Here is a 21,022-nt window from a genome sequence, read left to right on the forward strand (position 1 = left end):
TTTATTTTTGAGACAGAGAGAGACAGAGCGTGAACAGGGGAGGGGCAGAGAGAGAGGGAGACACAGAATCTGAAACAGGCTCCAGGCTCCGAGCTGTCAGCACAGAGCCTGACGCGGGGCTCGAACTCACAGACCGTGAGATCATGACCTGAGCTGAAGTCAGACGCTTAACTGACTGAGCCACCCAGGCGCCCCCCTTTTTTAACTTATAAAATGGAGACCAGGCTTTCCACTGCTCCCCCACTTCCCAGAGCGCTTCTGAAGAGAAGTGACATCAGGGTAAAGCATATGGAATAACTGGGAAGCTCAAGCTGTTATTCCACAAGTAAAGACGTCCCAGCCATCATGTCACCAGACAGAGGGCACAGACATGATTGGTCACAGCAGCAACTTCCTGACCAAGAAGAAAGGAGTCATCAAAAACCACATGGCAAGGGTGTAAGCCAGCCTCCAAGACAGCCCCGTGTCTCTCACCTCCTGGCACCCATACCCAGGTATTCCCCTCTCACACACAACAGGGCCAACCTGTGTCACACACAGGACACTGAGGAAGTGACAGTGTATGACTTCCAAGGTTGGGGCTTGGAAGACACATAGCCTCCTCCTCACTCTCTCTTAGATGGCATTCCCAGGAAGTCACTGCCTAGTTGTGAGGAAGCTCAAGCAGCCCTAGGAAGGGGCCATGTGCAAGGAATGAAGGCCTCGTGCTACAGCAAGTATCAATCTGCCAACTTGGGAGCAGCGGTCCAGCCCCAGTCAGTCATTCACAAGACTGAGTACTGGCTGACATCTGATCAACCTCAGGGGAGACCCTGAGCTAGAGCCACCCACTACATAGCTCCCAAATTCCGGACCCACAAAAACTGCTCAAGACAAGAAGAGTTATTGTGTTTCAAGGTGTAATTTAGTGGTAATTTGTCGAGGAAGGACAAATAACCATTCCCAGGCCTCCTCCTAGAGCACTCTCAAGGGCCTGGATAAGAAGCTCCCTGAAATGGCCAGGGGTTTTGAGAAGCTGGGTATGTGATGTCAGCACATCCACACTAAGGGCTCACCCAGCTGATGCTTCCTTCTCAAGAGAAAGGCCTTTCTTTTTCAGACATGGTGTGCTTGGTTGTCTTGGTAGGACCAGCAGCCTGTGGTCTTCACCACCAGCATCACAGGTAAGCAGTTTCTGAGAGCGTCGAAGGCAGGAAGGGCCCGACCTGACATACCAGGATACCCAGAAGGCCTGCCCCACTCACTGCTGCTCCTGCCCTGGCTATGTGGGCTCAGGCAGCGACCTCATCTGTCATGTGAGACAGAAACAACTACACTGAGTGAAGAGTAAACAATGTCACAAACTTCACAGGTCCTTGCTTGGTGCCAAGTGCTGAGAGTTCAGTAAACACCTCTGCCCTTCAACAAAATGGAAGCAAATCCTCAATGCAACTAGTAAATTACAAATTGCTAAGGAAATGGAAATATTCTCTGACAGGAGGAAAGCAATAAAAAGGGTAAGTTATGAAGTGTCAGAGGCAAATTTGAGACTCACCACGCTCTAAAGGCAGCCAGCCCACCTCCAAATGACAGGGAATCAGGAATACAGTTTCAGGGAGAATCTCAAAACTGTGAATCCCTTTGCTCTTTGCCCTCCCAGGGGGCCAATCTAGTGACTAGGGCTCAGCCTCCAGCTCTCCCAAGGGCCAGGTTCCCAGTTCTGGCCTTACTGTCCAGTCTCTGCCCAGGCTGCTGGGTGGCCACACTCAGCAATGGCTAGGCCCAAAAGGGCCTCGCCCAAGGTGTCAGGAGGACTATCTTAAAGGTTGTCATTGAGCTCCTCTGTGAACTGTTAGTTTGTGCTAATAAGGACATTTTCAGAGGCAATATAAAAAAGCCTACCAAGAGTTAAAATGTGTAACTTCAGAAATCTAGCCTACCAAGAAACACCAGCATAGGAACAGGAGGATATATAATCTAAACAAAATTTAGAACAGAAAAAAAATCTACATGTCCAATGATAAGAAAAAGGTAACAAATTAACAAGATATACAGTATACCAATTTTGCAAAAAAAATTTTTAAAGCTGGAATATCCAAATATATATTTCTTTTCTGTGCTGGGGAAAAGCTCTGCAAAAACTCCCACTGAGCCGTGAGGTGTTGCTACTCCTACAGAATGGGAGCAAAAGGGGGCAGGCTTTATTACTTTATGATTTTGTGTACAGTTGACACTTAAAAAAATTTTTTTTTAATGTTTATTTTTGAGAGAGACAGAGTGCGAGCAGGCGGGGGTCAGAGAGAGAGGGAGACACAGAATCTGAAGCAGGCTCCAGGCTCTGAGCTGTCAGCACAGAGCCCGATGTGGGGCTCAAACTCACGAACTATGAGATCATGACCTGAGCCAAAGTCAGACGCTTAACCAACTGAGCCACCCAGGCTCCCCCAGTTGACATTTTTTTTTTTTTTTTTACAACACAAAGTGAAATTTGGAAATGAAGATCAGCAGTCCAGCTTACACACACACTTTTCCCCAGTATTCTTTTCTTACCCTTGTTCAGCCCCTGTGCACAACTGACTTGACTGCCCCAGAGCAAGCTCCCTTCAAACCCCAGGGGTCTGGCCCTGTGTCCCTAGGGGAGGTTGGACTGGCCCCCAGAAGAGGCCTGACCCCATCTGAAGACAGTCTTATGGGCCAACCCCCCGAAGAGCATGCAGGAACTCGGGAGGAGGCAGCAGGGCAGTGTACCTCCACAGCCAACACGGTGGAGGAGGGGGTCCGGGCAAGCAAATGAGGGGAGAAGAGCTTGGCCAGCCAGGCAGCAGCTCTGGGCAGAATTCGGGTTCACTATGGAGCTCATCTTCCACAAAATGGAAACACTCAGACTACTGGGACAGTGACATCCAGTAAGATGTCTCTACCACAAGGTAGGAAATTTTCTCCCCTCGTCTGGGATGGACCTCCATTGTCCAGGTAAGCAAAACATCTCCAAGGCTAACAATGTACTGAGGGAAATGTCTAAGATACCAAAACCTACCTTCAAGTGGATTTGTTTCAGATTTGTTTTCTCTGCTTATTTATTATCTCTTAAAGTTAAAATTTCTTATATTTTAATGGCAAAAAAAATAAAGAGGAAAATGATTCTAACAGGCCTTCCCTACATGGGGTTCCCCCAGAGAGTGCAGGCCCTGTGTGTCTGTGGGATTCTCTGTCCAGCCTCCTCTGAGAGCAAAGGGCCCTGAGGTCCCCCGCTGGCCCCATGCTGCCTGCATGCTCCCTCCAGGGCAGCTGTGAGTGACCAGTTCCAGACCTGCAAGATTTCTCTGCTGTTCCGAATCCCCTCCTGGGCCCACAGGGTGATGAGCTGCTCAGGAAAGGCAAAGCCGGTGCCATCATCAATACTGCACAAGAGGCGCAGGCCTGAGCACACGGACACCAGGGATGATGTTGTGGCAGTCTGGCAGCTGCCCTCCTCCAGGACCTGTGTGTAGAGAAAGTGGAAGTGCCTCTTGTTTATTTTTAGTATTTTCCAACTTCAGTAGCCTGTGCTCAACCTTTCACTGTCTCATTGAGGTCTGTCAAGAACAGCTCACACAGTGACCATTAGCTCTGTCTCCCAGACTAGTAAACAAAGGCATGACACCATCTCACAGTGTGCCCAAGACTGCACGGCTCTGCAGGTAGCAAAGTGGGGATTTGAACCCAGAGATCTGGGCACCCAGCCTATTGCCTTCTCTAAGACACTGGTGCCTGCTTTCCTACTGTCTACCCGAGGCTTGGCCCAAGGAACACATTCCAACACCCGTGTGGCCTCACATGTCAGCAAGAGCTTCTTAGTGGGAGGCATGAAGGGGTTTTAACCTCTCTCTCCCAAATCAGTACTGGTGTGCACCCAGCCTCAAAAAGCTAGAGAAGGCACATGCCAATGCTCAGAAATCCAGCCTGTGGAAAGAAACCCAGGACAGGCTTAAAAGAAGAGGCCCAAACAAAGTCACCCATCTGCTCAGGCCTCAGAAACACATCTCATAGCTGACAGAATTGGAGAGTTTTAAGAGGAAGGGGAAAAAAAATCTCTTGGCCAGAAAGCTGACCTGTTAGGCTTAAGGGCTATGAGAATCCATCAAGCAAGACTGCTTTCTGCCCCAGGCTGGCATTCTCTTCAGAACCAGCATTTGCTATCTGGGGCTATAAGAATGAGGAAAAACAGTCCCTTCCTTCTGGCCACTGGGGTTTCCGGCCCCCCCACCGCCCCTAGGGAACCCTTTCCTTGTTGGCCTCCTCTCAACTCCCCTCAAAGGAGTCTCTGCTATTCCTAAACATTCCAGGCTTTTCTCATTGCCTGAAACACTTCCCCCCAATGCTTCCATGGCTGGGCACTTTCCAGGGCTCCACTCTGACACCCCCTCCCATCCCAGCACCTCTCTCCTGGCACTCACCACCTCAGCAGGTACTCACAGGCCCATATGCTCTCATCTGTTCTCAGCCATATCCCTATCTCTTCATAAACACTTAGGAATTGGGTGCTTACTAAAGCTGTGCTAGGTATAGCCCTACAAAGTAGGCATGTGACTCCATTTACAAAAGGGGAGAGGACAGACAGCTCAAGAATGGTCAGAAACATGCCATGGCCACAGTGGAGAAGCTCAGATAGCCAAATGCACCTGGACCACCCTTGTCTCCCTCCCACCTGCTTCCTTTGTGAGGACCGTGAACTTGGGGACAGGCATGTCATGGTGTAGCGGTGGGGGGGGGTGCTGGGCCACATACTTGGGGGCCCAGCACCACCATGCCACGCAAGAGTCCACACACACAGGATACAACACCCTCCACCTACAGCTGTGTTAGCTCAGGGCACTTCCTGGGTAGTCAGGTGTTCCTTGGGCACCTGTATCTGACTAGAGGTGGGTCCTGCCTGGTCTCATTCCTGCGCCCCATGGCTCAGAGTCCTGTCCAGCTGTGCTTCCTCATTGGGACACAGGAACAAGGGCAGCTCCACCACAGAGGAGGCACCCTCCCTCCACTGGCTCCAAGCATGACTTGGTGGGACTTCATGGCCTCTGACCTTACATGGCCTGACACTTTCCTTTAACACTCCTAGTTTCTTCTCTCTCCATTCTCATCAGGTTCAGATTCAGAAATGGGACTCTCAGATTACACCTAGTGCAGCAGAAAACAACATTACTCATCTTGTACCGCCACCTACAAACTACAGGATCAGCCACATCAGCAGAGAAGCATTGGCAAGACTCCCCCAGAGAACCTTGCCCTTTGGTGGAAGAGGGAGGTTCTCCTCTCCTGGGATGGAGAAAAACCAAATGCTAAGCCAATGGTCAGCAAATGAGATCACAATTTAAATAACCGCCTAAAATCTGCTCTTCTCCATCTGCAGAGACCTGGTATTTGAATGAGAGATAAAATTCAGGAACACAACACAGGGAGAGTACAAGGAAAGGAGTACCTGGAGAGCTACTCCTAGGGAAGGTACAGAGTGCTCTCACTGCACCACAATGGGGAGGAGAGAAGAAGCTCTTCTAATAGAAGGTACACTGGGATAGTGTACCTTCTTGAGGAGAAAATCGAGGAACTGCCATGTAATCCTCATAAAACCCCTATGAGGTAGACACCATTTTACAGATGAAGAGCCTGAAGCTCAGAGAAGGCAAATAACTCATTCAGGGATACACAGTTAGGGAGGGGCAATGCCAGATCAGCAGAAGACCTGTGTGATTCTAGAATCTAAATCACATGGCCTCCCACTCACATACGTATGTGTACATACCCCCACCAACTCCCAGGTCTGTGAAGATGATGAAGGCCAGAGTGACAGCAGTTGCTGCTGTGGTTCAAAGCTTAATCATCCCATTTTACCTGGTGATGAGACCAGGACATGCTCGGTTTGATGGGAGTGGAAGACTCTGGAAGTGAAGTGGGCCCGTGATTGAATAGGCCAAGCTGGAATTCCTCAAGACTCACTCTGCCGTCTCCATCTTGATCCAGTTTGTTAAACAGGTCCTCCAGTTCCTAGACAAAAGCCGCCACACCTGTGCTGAGGCCCCACGCACAAGCAGCTGCATGCCAGTCACCACCACCCAGGCCTTCCCTGGGCAGTCTGCTTGTCCTTACCAAACTCACCTAATGTCCCCTGACTCTGTCTTGTGACATCTACATACCTGGTCAGTTTCCACCCTGCTGTGAAGGGGTGCCACGTGCACTTCCTAATTCCATAAATACCCATTCAGAGTAACTTGCTGGATGGCAGGAAGAAGACATACATATGGAGGGGGTCCTGGGCCCCAGCAATTCAGAGAACAGCAAGGACAGCAGGACTAAGGGGAACTTTAGTAAGGAGGCACTTCCCCATCACATCACCACTGCCCACCCCCCTCCCCTTGGCCCCTGCAAGGGAGTGCAGCCTGCCTCAGAGGGCATAACATCTGGGTTGGGCGGTAGAACTAGGCAATGCAGGAAGGGGAAAGGGCACTCCAGGCAGAGAAAGGGTCATAAGTGCAGGTGCTCAGAAGCTGGTGAGGCAGGCCATACATGACCTGTGTGGGCGCAGACCTCAGCAGAAGCACTGGGAGTTACCAGAGGACTTTAGACCATAAAGTAGTACAACCACATCAGTGTCTGGAGGGTGAAGGGACTCTCCAGATGCAACAGCAACCTGACCACCACAAAGAACCTGTCCTTGAGTGTGGTCTGCCTCAGACCCTCTCACCTCCTTCTCCAGTGCCTGGAGCCCGATGCTTTGGCAGACCACAGCCAGCTCCTGCTCGCTGAGGTGGCCGCTACTGCCAACACCTAGCTTTTCCCAGATGCCACGAACCCGGCTCTCAGGGGTGTCCAGGGGGAGGCTGCAGGGCTTCTGGAGGCATCTGAAGACCTCAGAACCCCAAGCTGGCAGCTGGCCTGAAGCAGGAAGAGTGACAGGTAAACCTGATGTCCAGGTAGAAGCACTTAGGGGAAATATACCAATGCTGGCAACTGACTCTGAAATCAGATGGATGGGCAGGTGGACACACTTGAGTAGTGAAGCATCAAAGGTGGAATCTAGGTGATGAGTACATGGCTGTTCACAATACGATTCTTTCATCTTCATTCTGTGTTTCCAAATTTTCATAATAAAATGTAGGTGAGGGTGGGAGGAACCTCTGGTCCATGTGGGGAAAGCTTTTTCTCATAAAGTCAGACCACTGGAAGCATATAAAAGAGGGCTGCATTATTTGTATTTACAAAAAACAAAACAAAAAAAACCCCTAGTTTTTAAAAAAATAAATTTCAGAAACTAGTGTTTCTGAGCTTTGCCAGAGAAACAACTTGTGGAATGGACAGACATTGGGGGTGCCCGTGAGAAGCCATCATGGATGAGCCATGCTTCAAGCCAGACATTCCCTCTACAGTCGGTCCACGCCACCCAGCCTGACACAGAGAGGCAGCTCAGACTCCACATGACTGAAGTTCCCCATCAGCAGCTTGGGTAATGGGCTACTTTGACATTAATTACTTTGATAGCCCAACTAAGAACAAGAAAGTCACTTTTCCTGAGGAAAGCCAGGCCTGTGTGCTCATGAACAACACTGTGTTGGGTTGAGGAAAATGCCTTAAAAAATTTTTTTTAATGTTTACTTTTGAGGGAGGGGAAGGGAAAAGAGACAGGGAGACATAGAATCTTGAAGCAGGCTCCAGGATCTGAGCTGTCAAGCAGGGCTTGAACTCACAAACTGAGAGATCATGACCTGAGCTGAAGTCAGATGTTTAACCGACTAAGCCACTCACGCACCCTGGAAAATGCCTTTTTTGAGATCTCTTCCAGCATAAAGTGTCTGAAATTTCTAAGTAAAAGCATAAAAGCACCTCTGATACTAGGGTCTATTTCTCAGGAATGGCAAAGGAGATAAATAAATCCTCTGAGGTCTGATGTGAGTTTCATGCACACTGTCAGTTCTAACCCAGTGAAAAGGTTTCTGTTCGAGGCTAGGAAGAACCCAACCTGCTCTGCAGGCAGAGAGACCCAAAATTGCACTGTGCACAACCTTCCTTTCCTGCCCTAGATTTAGAATTTGAAACCAAGACGGTTAAGATGTGATCACTTGGCTGCTCTTCCTTATCTATGTGCTTTGTCCAGCAGCTGAGGTGGGTGCTCAGGTCAGTTCCCCTGACATCCACTAAGTTAAACACTGAACAATGGCTCTCATCCTTGAGGATCACAATCTAGATCATGCTCAGTTCCAACTGCTGATTTTTTACTGCAGCAGAAATTCAAAAGGTCAACTGTGGTCTCCCTCTCCAAGTAAAGTTTCTGCACTTTCTCCTCTGTGTGGGAGGTATGTTTAAAGCATCCCCAGACACACATGTGGGCACACTGCTATCTTATGTACCCCTGCTTTTGCCTTCCAGTTGCCCCTGCAAGGCTCCTGAGGGCCAGGACCACATCTGCTATTTTATCTGGAGCACAGACACAGAGCCACTGGAGGTTGCCAAGACTGCTTGCACACAGCCAGGAAGACGATGTGCCCAGGCCTGGCACATTAAGAAGGGAGTGCAAGAGGCCTGGGACCTCAGGCCATGCCTGCCACCTGGAGTCATGCTGGTCCTCACAGATTGCGAGATGTGGCCCAACCATACTGCCCCCTTGGCCAGGGGCCTCTGTCCAAGGATCTGACCTCAGGGGATGCTGAGCACCAAGTGACTACTTCCCAGCTGGGACCACTTCTGAAGAAGGGGCCCACCAGATACAGCACCCACTCTGCATGCTTCCCAGGAAATTACACATGGCTGGCTCACCAACCAACAAGCCAGCTCCTTGAACTTCAAAGCACTGATCAAAGATAGGGAGCACCAACCATGAGTCTGTGGCTTTACCTTGTGCTTCAAACAACTCATTCTGAGGTTCTTTAGCACTTTCAGCTTCTTCATCTGACTTGAGACTCTGTAGAAAAACGAAAAGAAGGATATATTTTGGAGCTAGGTAGGGACTGAGGAAGAGGACAAACAGCTGGTGAGATGCAGCTCCTCGGGCAAAACCCCCCACCTACAGATGGCCTTTGCACCAAGCCATGAGGCACAGGCACAGAACAGCTCCTTCTCACAGACCAAGCACTACAATGTAGACACAGAGACACATGAGGCTCCTCAACATAAACCAAGTCATCAGTACTTAACACTAAAAACATAATCAAGCACTTGTACCCAAACAGGAATGAAAAATGCTCCCCAAACCAACACCTCCTTGTGGTGCTGGCTTCGGACACCAACACTGGAGAGGAATGGCCAGGGAGTATGGTCAACCTTCCACTGCATGACATTATCTTGCTCAAGCTTGATGGTCCTCACTTCTCTGTACCCTGTCCCTTATCATCCAGATCAGTTCAGCAAACAGTTGGAGGGAGAGTAGTTCTCCCTGTCCCTCCAGGAGCTCCAGGGACAGCATGATACATAGCAAGCACTGACTCCTCAGTGCCCTTTGCAAGCTGTACCCTGAAGGGGGCAGGCCATCAAGAAACACTTGACTGTGGGGCGCCTGGGTGACTCAGTTGGTTAAGCGTCCAACTTTGGCTCAGGTCATGATCTCACAGTTCGTGAGTTTGAGCCCCACGTCAGGCTCCGTGCTGACAGCTCAGAGCCTGGAACCTGCTTCAGATTCTGTCTCCCTCTCTCTCTGCCCCACCCCCGCTCATGCTTTGTCTGTCTTAAAAAAAAAAAAAAAAAAATTAAAGAAACACTTGACTCAGGTAAAAACCTCATGTTTTTGTGGCCAAGTTGGCTGACTACAAAGTCAAAGTCTGCTTCTGACAGGTGCTATGCATCCCACATCTGATTCTGGAAGGAATGCCAAGTTGGCCAAGACTCAGCACTCCTCAGAGCCAGCATTGAAGTGAGAGTGGAATCTGGGAGCAGGTGGTATGTCCCATTTTTCTAATGCATTCAGCCCAACTGACAACCCTAAAAACAGCATTCCTCCATGTTCTAGTTCCAGGGATCAAAGATGGTTTTAAAAAGCAGAACAGGGGGCGCCTGGGTGGCTCAGTCGGTTGAGCGGCCGACTTCGGCTCAGGTCATGATCTCACGGTCCGTGAGTTCGAGCCCCGTGTCGGGCTCTGTGCTGACCGCTCAGAGCCTGGAGCCTGTTTCAGATTCTGTGTCTCCCTTTCTCTCTGACCCTCCCCCATTCATGCTCTGTCTCTGTCTCAAAAATAAATAAACGTTAAAAAAAAATTAAAATAAAAATAAAATAAAAAGCAGAACAGCATAATGGAGATAGAGCAGACTCCTTAGACCTCTATCCCTGCAGACCAAAGTTAAAAACGATAAAAAAGTGAATGCCTGGGATTTGTTGGTATTGCCCAGGCATAGCATGTCCCTGAGCAAAGAAACTCTAGGATTTAAATAGATATGCTTGCCTCAACAAATGCTGAACATATAATCAAATTAATGTGAGGGTCTTATTGAAGATAAGTCCCCATAAAGCCCCACCTGACAAAATGGACATCACAGAGAGTAGGAACCAGGAACCTTCTGGAATTCTTGAAAATAAGTCTAAGGACTCCACAGTTAACTTGAAAGTTATGGATCTGTCCCATGGGTATTTCCTGACATGAAGGCTGTAAGGCTCCAGCAGACCATCTTCTGCAGTATCTCGGCAGCAGTGAACAATTTAGAGACATGGGAGGATAGAATCAACCCTCAGAGCCCTGGGAGGTCTCAGCACATGTTTGCCAAATTGTAAGTGGTATATTCTTGGCATATTCCAAGTGTTCAAGGCAGGTGGGACCATGGGCCTATTGGTACTTCCAAGTTCCTAACCTTACAAGGGCACCAGAAAGGCATCTTTCTTTCTTTTCTCACTCTTATGAAACCATAAAAAACAGCCTTCTCACAATGGTGGGGGGAAAGTTGGTGGTGATAAGCAGGAGAGGGAAAGAAACAAGTGATTTTAGCACAAATTCTCCACTGCCCTAATGTCTGAAGAAGTACACTCTGGCCAGAATTCCCTGCAGACAGACCCAGAGACACTTTAACAATTCTTTTTTTTTTTTTTAAGTTTATTTATTTATTTTGAGAGAGAGACAGAGAGAATGAGGGGGGGAGGGGCAGAGAGAGAGAGACAAGGAGAGAACCTCAAGCAGACTCCACACCTAGCATGCAGCCCAACATGGGGCTAGATCTCATGAACCATGAGATCATGACCTGAGCCAAAATCAAGAGTCAGTCATTTAACCAATTAGGTCACTCAGGCACCCCAGACTTTAGAATGAAATGTCATTCCCCAAACTGCACCCTTGTTTCTGGCAACTTGAGATGCCCAGAAATGCCCACCTGCCCCTCACATCCTCTTATAGTCATGTCACAATGACTAAATGAGATGGTGGCCTAGGGTGGGGAAAGGAGGAACTCGGACCCACCTCCACACTTTCCAGAGATGCAGAGCGGCGGAGCTGGCCTCTCCCAGTGGCCCTCGCCTGCTGTTCTGGTAAACATTTGGCTCCTGTTGCAGAGCCACATGGCTCAGGCTCAGGGCAGCTCCAGCGACCATACCATTTAGAGCCACTCACATACTTTGGCGGGACAGCACGCGAGGCAGCTGGAAAGAAAATATGAGGTTTGGTGGAGGGGGTGGGGAGGGACAGGGAGCGGATGGTCTGTGCACACTGCAGCAACACATTTCAAGATACGGAGTGTAGCTCTCACAGAGGCACACAGAAAATGTCTGGAAGAACACAGACAGCAGTTAACAGTGGTCAATCTATTCCTCAGGCAGGGAACTGAGAAACCCAGGCTGGGAGATGGAGACTTTCTACTCTAAACTCTATGTGCTATTTAAAGTTTTCTGAGCATACTGCTTTTATGTAGTAAAAGACTACTACTAATACAAAAAGACTTTTTGTTTACATAATAAGAGACTAATACTAATAGCTTTTTATACAAAGAAAAAAAAACCCTCCAATATTCCAGCAACATACTGTTCTAGAGACCAGAAGGTCACTTCCTACCCTGCTTACTTCAGGACCCCATCTGGACAGGACTGTCAGGGAGCTGTGGGCATGGACCTCACACACAGCCAAGGGAGGCTCAAACTCTGCAGGTCTGAAGTCTGGGGCAAAGGCAGGCATGAGTTTTAGTCTGGGATTCATGAGAATCTCTTAAACCCTAATAACCCTTTGCATTTCCTTCTTCCCTCCTTACCTGTTCACATTTGTACACAATGTGACCTCTCAGGCAGAGAAGAAATGATACTGACTCTGTGAGGAATTTGGGTGAGTAAGAAACAGACTTGGAGAGGGTATCATGGGCAGCAGCCAGGACACGACATAGGTTCAGAGGGAAGCAGCCAGCATGGGCCAGTTGGAAAGAAAAGCATAGGATCCAATGAAGTAATTCCAGGCCAGGAAAACAGAATTTCACTGAAAGGTGTCATGCTTCTTTAAGTCAAGTACCACATCATTCCTTTCTTCCATTCCCCCTGACCTTGACCCCTGACTCCTGACCTTGAGACCACATCAGAGGAAGGGGCTGGGTCCAGCCTGGCCAACTGAAAGTACAGTGATGCCAGTGACAGACAGACACTGGGGATGAGGGAGGAGTTTTAGGGAGGAAGATGCCAAGTTCCATGTGGGATGTGCAGACTATGAAGTGACAGCATGACATTTAAGACAGCTGACAATATGCAGGGTGACTATAGCATGTCTCACCTCACTGGGACACTTGAAGGTAATCGTAAATTATACCAATCAGTCTGGGACAACAGGCATGTGATGTACTGAAGAGGAGGGCAAAGTTTCCAAGCCAGCAGAGAGAAAAAAGGAGGGAGCAACCCAGCAGTGTTCAGAAGGGGCAAACTATAAATATGGAGAAAGGCTCCTAACAGAGAGCTGCCAAAAGGGTAAGTGAAAGTCAGTGAATTTGGGCTCTTGCATATGAGCATCGTTTCTGGTTACAGAGAGGCTGTGGGCTGGCTGATGTGGGTGGGAGAAGAATCCTCCTTCCACCTTGAGGGGGTATAAGAAGAAGGAAAGTCGTATCAGGCAGGAAATGGGAAGCTGGGGCACAGTTGGGAAACCAAGTGCAGAAAAATCAGAGGGGCTCTGATGTCCCCTTGATCTGCCATGAAGGAAAGGAGTCTCAGGCCACACATATGACCATTTAATTGAGGACAGCTTTGAGATCTGAAAGAAAGGAAAAAGGCAAAGAAAACAAAAGAATTGAAAGAAGAGGGGGGAAAAACCACAAGTCCTAGAATACTTTCTTATCTCTTTGGAGAAACTGAGTGCATGCCAGAGATCTAGTTTTAAGTTTAGAAGCTCCACACATTCTCTAGCATGGGAGGAGCATATATAGTGTCAGGGACCCTGGGCATTGCCCTTCCATTCCTATCCACGATCACATGCCACATTCCCAAATCTTGTGTTAGTAAAGGCCTGTGGCATTCTTCACCTCTTTCAGAAGAACAGTGTCAGACAAAGTGACCAGCGAATGCCCCAGGGGTCATGCAGGGTTCTCTACACTATACCCAGGTGCCGTGTAGCCTTTAGCAGCCAGCTGAAGGAGCGGGTTCTGGCTACACTTGTATACAAGGGCCCAGTGCTTACAACAGGAAAACCGGAACTCAAATCTTGGCCACAGTTCCAAGATCTATGTGGGATCTTGGACAAATCCCTTCACACATCAGCCCTCAGTTCCTCATCTGAATAATGGGTATGATAATGCCACAGGATTCTGTGAGCCTGGCACACTGAAGACAACTGATGTGAGGTATCATCCTTTCCACTCCCCATTCCCCTGTCCCAAGCTCTCGCACTATTATCCCTGTTATCTGGTCATGCACCTGCTCTAGACCAAGGGTCTACTGTGGGAGGAGCCTGCTGCGGACCAGAAGGAAAAGAGCTCCCTCCTCGATCTCATCAATACCATACCTCCAACCTCAAACACAATTGCCCCATGCCCTATTTCACTCACTGCCCAATACTCACCACAGGTAGCCAAGATGGGTCTGAAGCACATCAAGTGGCTGTCATTCACAGCCCAAAGTCCAATGGAACAGGCACCGAGAATGTCCATCACCATCTTCTGACCCTCAACCCACAATCTACATGCCCCTGAGTGGACCTCTTTCCAAGCCCTCCCTCCACCTCCTGACCATTACCAAAGCCAGGGGGCATTCCTCCTCAGGATGTCCCTTCCATTTGGAAATTCTATCTTTGTCCCTCCAGCCCCATTCCCATGACAGGCATGTCAGCACAGCACAACACTACTGCCTGACATAAGATACATCTGCAAATGACTGCTGGTCATGTAATGGCTCCCACCCCTGGTCAGATCTTCCCAAGGCTGGTGGCATCCTATCTGTTCTGCCAACCTCAGTGGTCTAGATATACCTTATGTCTGCACTGAGCTTTCAAATCTTGAAACTTCAACTGCTCCACAGTTGAAGATATAAAGTTCTACTTTATCTTGTCAACACTTCATGCTGTAAGGAGAGCACGCAGTATTATTTGACACCTGTGATACTGTGATTTATAATAAATATATATTTGGTCTTCACCCTATCCCTGGCAACCAAACCTGAGTTTATGTTAATGAGGTGACCCCTAGAATGCCCTTCAGAATGGGGGCTGGTTGCCTGGACACCCAACCATGTGATTAGAGGGTTAGAACTTTCAGCCCCACACCTGACCCCCAGGGAAGTGGGAGGGGCTGGAGGTTGCATTCAGTCATAAATAGCCAGTGGTTTGATCAATCATGCCTATGTAATGAAGCCTGCATAAAAACTCAACAGGATGGGGTTCAGAGAGCTTTTGGAGTGAACACACAGAGATTGGGGTAGAGTGGTGTGTGGTGAGAGGGCATGAGCTCTCCATCCTTTCCCCACACCTTGCCCTGTGCCCCTCCCTCTTCCATCTGGCTGTTCCCAAGTTCTATCCTTTTATAATAAAGTGGTGATTTAGTAAGTAAACTGTTGCTCTGATTTCTATTAGCTGCTCTTGCAAATGAATTGAACCTAAGGAAGGGGCTGTGGGAATCTCTGACTTACAACCAATCAGAAAGAGAGGCAACAAGCTGGACTTGTAACTGGCATCTGAAGTGGGGGCCATCTTGTAGGACTAAGGCTACAAGGCTATCTCCAGGGAGGTAATGTCAGGGTTGAGTTGCAATGTAGGACACCTAGATGGTGCTGGGGAATTGCCTGGTGTGGGACAAACTACCACACATTTGGTGACCAGAAGTGCCAGAAGTATTCAGAGTGCTATGTGTAAAGGAAAGCAATAGAGCTTTTCCTCTCCAACACTATGGACAAATAAGGAAACAGAAGAAGAAAATCCAATGTCTCATCCCAGTCCACACAGCTTGGCAGTCAGACAGTGGAGTTAGGATTTAATTCTCAGACCTACCAATATCCTTCAGTCTGAATACCACACTCCTGAAGGTAACAGATAAATAATGAAAAAAACTTGGGGCGCCTGGGTGGCTCAGTCGGTTAAGCGTCCGACTTCGGCTCAGGTCATGATCTCACGGTCTGTGAGTTCGAGCCCCGCGTCAGGCTCTGTGCTGACAGCTCAGAGCCTGGAGCCTGTTTCGGATTCTGTGTCTCCCTCTCTCTCTGCCCCTCCCCTGTTCACGCTCTGTCTCTCTCTGTCTCAAAAATAAATAAACGTTAAAAAAAAAAAAAAAAAAAAAAAAGAAAAAAACTTAAGGTGAGTGGAGAAAGTCCTCTTACTAGATTCCAAGGAACTACTGTCTTCATCCGAGGGGGCAGCACCAGCATTTGATGACAACACTGCCACAAAACCTTCCTTAAATTCCTCAAAGTTAACCTGGTAAATGTAAGAAAACAGAGGTCAGTGTTACAACAGATCACATATGTAATACCTTAGCCTTTTGTTTATATTCTCACATGGAACATATTGCTGCCTTTAGCACTGAGAGCATTCATTTCATTTTTTCTAATATTCACTTAAGATTTTTAAAAATTTTATTTTGAGACCGTGTGTGCACACCAATGGAGGAGGGGTAGAGAGAAAGAATCCCAAGTGGGCTCTGTGCTGATGTGGGGCTTCAACAATCACAAACTGTGAGATCATGACCTCAGGCCAAGTCAAGACTCGAACACTTAACCAACTGAGCTACTCACACACCTCAATATTTTTTTTAAGTAGACTCCACACCCAGCACAGAACCCAATTTGGGGCTTGAATTCACAATCCTGAGATCAAGACCCTAGCCAAGATCAAGAGTCAGATGCTTAACTGACTGAGCCACTCAGGCACTCCTAAAAATTTTTTTAAATAGAAGAATAAGGAAAGCAAGCCAAAAACTGATCACCAACAAAACCCAATTACAAATTTTAATAAGTACATCAAACAACATAATTAGAAAATTGAACCAAAAAGGGGTATCTGATGATCATAAAACATTAATATACATAAAGAAAATATTCAGGCTATCACCACCCCATCAAGAAATGGAATATTGCCAGCATCCCAGAGGGGCCTCCACCATGGCTCCTTTTGATTAAATCACCCGCCCCCCTACTCTGACTTTTATAGTAATAACATCTTTGCTTTTATACATTTGTATGCATCCCTGAGCAATATGGCTTAGCTTTGCTTCCTTTCAAATTTGATCTAAATGGAATTATATGCATATATTCTTTTATCCCCTGCTTCTTAAAACTCAATATTACTTCTGTAATACTCATTCAAGCTGCCATGCATAATTCTTTTTTGCTGCTATATAGCATTCCATTGTTTAACGGTGTATTTACTAACTATTCTCCTGCTGATGGATATTCCCATTGTTTCCAGTGTCTGATTATTTACAAAAAAAACCAAAACTGCTTTAAACATTATTGCACATTTGTCCTTAGGAGTTTCTCTAGTGTATATGCAGAAGAATGGGATTGTGGGGTCATAGAATATGCATTTGAATCTTCTTGGTGAACTGAATCTTTTATCACTATAAAATGCTAACCCTCTTTAGTTCGGAAATGTTATTTACCATAAAGACTAGCTTTCTTCTGATTAGTATTTACATGCTATACCTTTCCATCAAATTTTAATAATGTTAGTTTTTTATATCCTTATATTTCTGATGTTTGTGAAAGCTTTATCTTTTAACTACTTAGTCTATTTACATTTAACATAATTACTGATATAGTTGGATTTAAATCTACTATTCTACAGTGTGCTTTCAATCTGCTTCTGCTTGTGTTTTCTCCCTTGTTTCCTCTCTTTGGATTTACTGACCTTTTTTTTAGGACTTCATTTTTCCTTTACTAAGTTATAGGTTATGCACTCTATTTCCATTCTCTTTTCCTTCATTCTAAAAATTACAATGTGCATCCCCAGCTTATCAAAGTTTACTGTTAGTCAATACTTTTACCCTCTTCCACGGCAATACAAAACCTATGTAACAATTTAATTTCATTTACTACACTCCTGACTTCCATGCCTTTGTTATCAATTGTTATACATTTTAACTCACTCTATTTTAACCTCCCACAAAATATTATTTTTGCTTTATATAATCAATGTTCATTAAGAATTATACAAATATTTACTGCTTTGTTTTTCGTTTATTTTTGTGTTTCTGACCTTCTGTCTAGGATAATTTTCCATCTATTTGAGGTACATCCTTTAGAATTTCATTTTTCTTAAGTATGCTGGTGCTAAGCTCTTTTTAGTTTGATTGTCTGAAATGTTTTTATTTAACTTTCAGTAAACTTTTTTTAAGTAGAAAAAATTTATTAAAAGAATAGTGGAAATGACCCAGATATCCATAAATAGAATGGGTAAATAAATTATGATATAGTCAGACAATGAAATATGATGATGGAAAAAAAAAAACACTGACAGAGATATGATACTGAGTAAAAAAAACCCAGAGAGGATGTACTGAGCATGTACTGTGTATTTCCATTATATAAAGTTCAGAAACAGACAAAGCAAATCCATGGTGCTAGCATCAGGACAGCTGGTAGCCTTAGTGAAAGAGGGACTGCAAGGGACATGAGGAGGGATTCAGGATGCTGGTTACCCAGGTGCACTCAGCATGGGATATTCATTGAGTATATACTTCTGATATGTGCTCTTTTCTCTATGGATGATTTAATAAAAGTCACACAGAAAGAAATCAACAGATGAGATTAGATAGGTCAAGAGGTCACCAGTAAATGCTGAAAAAGCAGGTTTGGGCTGTAGGTGCAAGCATGCTTCCCAAGTCTGGCACAGAACTTGAATGAGCAAAACTCTGTTGCTGCTGCTGAGCACTAAATGCAGCTGTCTGCTGAGGATACATGTGTTATTATGACCTGACATTGGATTATTTGTGCATTTGTTTATTTTTGTCTCTAGCATGTGATGCCACTTCTGGCAAATAGTTTATGGGATATGTTTGCCTCTGTATCTTTTCCTAACTGAGCAGAATTCGTCTTTTCACTGATGCGTTCTTTCACCTTTACTCTTAAAGGACCTTGCTGAGTATGGAACTCAGGTTGCCAGCTGATTTCTACTAGCACACTGGAGATACCTTTCCACTGGTTTCCAGCTTCTGCTGTTATCTTTCAGAAGGCAGCTGTCAATCTAACTATGGCTCATTTTCAAGATACATCTATTTTTCCCAGACTTCTTTTCAAAAAAAATGATTAAACTTTTCATTTTGAGAGAATTATACATTCACATGCAGTTATAGGAAAAAATACAGAGATCCTGTATACCCATCTCTGGCTGCTTTTATGATGATTTCTCTGTTTACTTTCAGTTTTACAATAATATGGCTAGGTGTGGATTTCTTTGCATTTATGCTACTTGGAATTCAGTGGATTTGGGGAATCCCAAACCTGTTCTGGAAATTTGTTTTTTTAGCTATTATATGTTCACATTATGCCCCACCTCATTCACTCCTCTCTCCTGGGATTCCAAATAAAGGGATGTTGGAAGGTAGGATCTTCTCACTCTACCTTTACCTTCTCTTCTGTTTCTATCTTCATGCTATATTCTTGATTCCAGTTAATGAATGCTCTCCTCAGCTGTGTCTAATCTACATTGGTTTTAATTTTGGCCTGTGATCACACTTTTCGGTTCTAAAAATTGTATTTGGTTCTGTGTTCAGATTTGTTATATCATTTTTTAGAGTTTCCTCTTTCCTATAGGTATTTTCAAGCTTTTTAAAAAAAAATCTCTTCTCACACAGTAACCACAGTTGTTTGATATTTTGTTCGCAGTAATTCCAGTACCTCACATGCTGTGCACCTGCTTCTGTTGCCTTTATTTCCCCTGGTTCTTGCTCATCCTGCCTTATTTGTGTGTTGGCTATCCTTGATTATATGCTGGTTGTATTTGACTATTACTTAGGAATAATTACAGATCTTGAATGATGGCACTTTGTCAAGAGAGGTCTTTTATTTGCTATTGCCAGATGCCTGAGGGCACCACCTGGACAGGACCACCTTCAGATAAGTGAGGTTATCTAGACCACTGAGGGGACTACAAGTCCAGACAGCAAAAGACACAATGGCTGATTCAGATCCTCCCTTAAATTGGGGGCTGGTTTATCAGATTCTCTACCTTGGGTGAACCTGGGTTTTGACATATCTCCCTGGTCCTCTGAGGTCCCAAAGGCCACATCAATTTCACAGTTTCTCAACACTAATGGGGTTTTGTGTGATGAGCTTAACATCTTTCAGTATATGACTTATTAGAGATTTTTAGGTAATTCCTCACTGACTTATTTGCTCTCTTTTTTTTTTTATAGTTTATTTATTTTGAGAGAGAGAGAGAAAGAGAGATCTGGGAGGGACAGAGAGAGAGAATCCCAAGCAGGATCCACACTGCCAGCGTGGAGCCTGTTGTGGGGCTCAAACTCATGAACTGCGAAATCATGACCTGGGCCAAAATCTAGAATTGGACACTTAACCAACTGAGCCACCCAGGTGCCCATGACTTGCTTGCTCTTTACCATTTTCAAGATATTTGTTTTTATGATTTTGTTCAGCAGTTTTTAGTAGCCCATACAGGAAGCTGGCCTGAGTTTGCTAACCTGCCACTACCAGAATGTTTGAAGCCTGTTCATACTTTTTTTTTTTTAGGACTACATACATTCCATCATATGGATCTATCTTAATCAATCTCATATTAAAAAGGCTGTTTCCAATGTTTTGCTATTTGAATTACTGCTAGAATGAATATCTTGCATATATGTCACTTCATATGAAGATAGACATTGTATTTCTGTCATTATCACATCCCTAGCTTCTGCATGTTGCCTAGCACATATTAAGTGCTCAGAAATACTTGTTGAATACACGGAAGTAGAACGAAATGACAATTTTGCTTGATCTAATCTCTGATTTCTATTGTGTCTTTGATAACACTCATCAGATGACTTTCTTCTAACGATCAAATAGTAGTGAGATCTGATTGCCAAGTGTATTGCCATTTTATCTGATACTATTCTAACTGTGCTTATATGTGTTTCTGTGTCTTTTTCCTTCAATAAAGTGGGAAGAGCAACCCCATGGCACTAAGGTGCTTCACAGAATAGGACATACCATCATCTCCGTATAATCTCAGACTCACTCATCACAATGAAGAGGCTGGACAGTGTGATCAAGAATCACTTTCAACTTTAAAATTATTTTCAGTAATACAATGTCAAGAATTGTTTTTCTAAGTATATGCACCCCTATGTTTATTGCAATAAACATAGCAAAGATATGGAAGCAGCCCAAGTGTCCATCAATAGATGGATGGATAAGGAAAATGTGGTATAGATAATAAAAAAGGAATACTGCTCAGTCATAAGAAAGGATGAGATCTTGCCATCTGTGACAACATGGATGGACCTAGAGGGTATTATGTTAAGTGAAGTAAGTCAACAGAAAGCAAATGCCATCTGATTTCACTTGGGATCTAAAAAATAGAATCTAAAAAATAAAACAAATGAATGAACAAACAAAAAGGCAAAAACAGACCCATAAATACAGAAAACATGGTTGCCAGAGGGGAGGGTAGTGGGAGTACTGGCAAAATGAATGCAAGGAAGTGGGAGA

At 45.6% G+C, this 21,022-nt stretch overlaps 1 protein-coding gene and 1 long non-coding RNA gene across 4 annotated transcripts in view; one reads left to right on the top strand and one right to left on the bottom strand.

Annotated features, from left to right (window-relative positions):
* The window catches only part of NINL (ninein like), a 176,565-nt gene that overhangs the window by 74,035 nt on the left and 81,508 nt on the right, over nt 1-21,022 (bottom strand). For 2 of the 3 annotated variants that reach the window (XM_042931807.1, XM_042931806.1), the window contains exons 3-8: nt 15,692-15,788; nt 11,382-11,560; nt 8,842-8,908; nt 6,698-6,888; nt 5,848-6,000; nt 3,290-3,460 (exon numbers count right to left, since the gene is read on the bottom strand). In XM_042931807.1, coding sequence (XP_042787741.1) covers nt 3,290-3,460; nt 5,848-6,000; nt 6,698-6,888; nt 8,842-8,908; nt 11,382-11,560; nt 15,692-15,788 — 858 coding nt within the window. Of the gene's footprint in view, nt 1-3,289; nt 3,461-5,847; nt 6,586-6,697; nt 6,889-8,841; nt 8,909-11,381; nt 11,561-15,691; nt 15,789-21,022 lie in introns of those variants that run through there. The other variant, XM_042931808.1, reaches the window with a different exon arrangement.
* LOC122215893 lies at nt 11,500-20,649 on the top strand. Its single transcript, XR_006200601.1, has 4 exons — nt 11,500-11,578; nt 12,196-12,233; nt 12,712-12,859; nt 20,472-20,649. It is a non-coding gene; the product is annotated as an uncharacterized LOC122215893 (long non-coding RNA).

Source organism: Panthera leo, chromosome A3, assembly GCF_018350215.1.
Source record: "Panthera leo isolate Ple1 chromosome A3, P.leo_Ple1_pat1.1, whole genome shotgun sequence".
NCBI lineage: Eukaryota > Metazoa > Chordata > Mammalia > Carnivora > Felidae > Panthera > Panthera leo.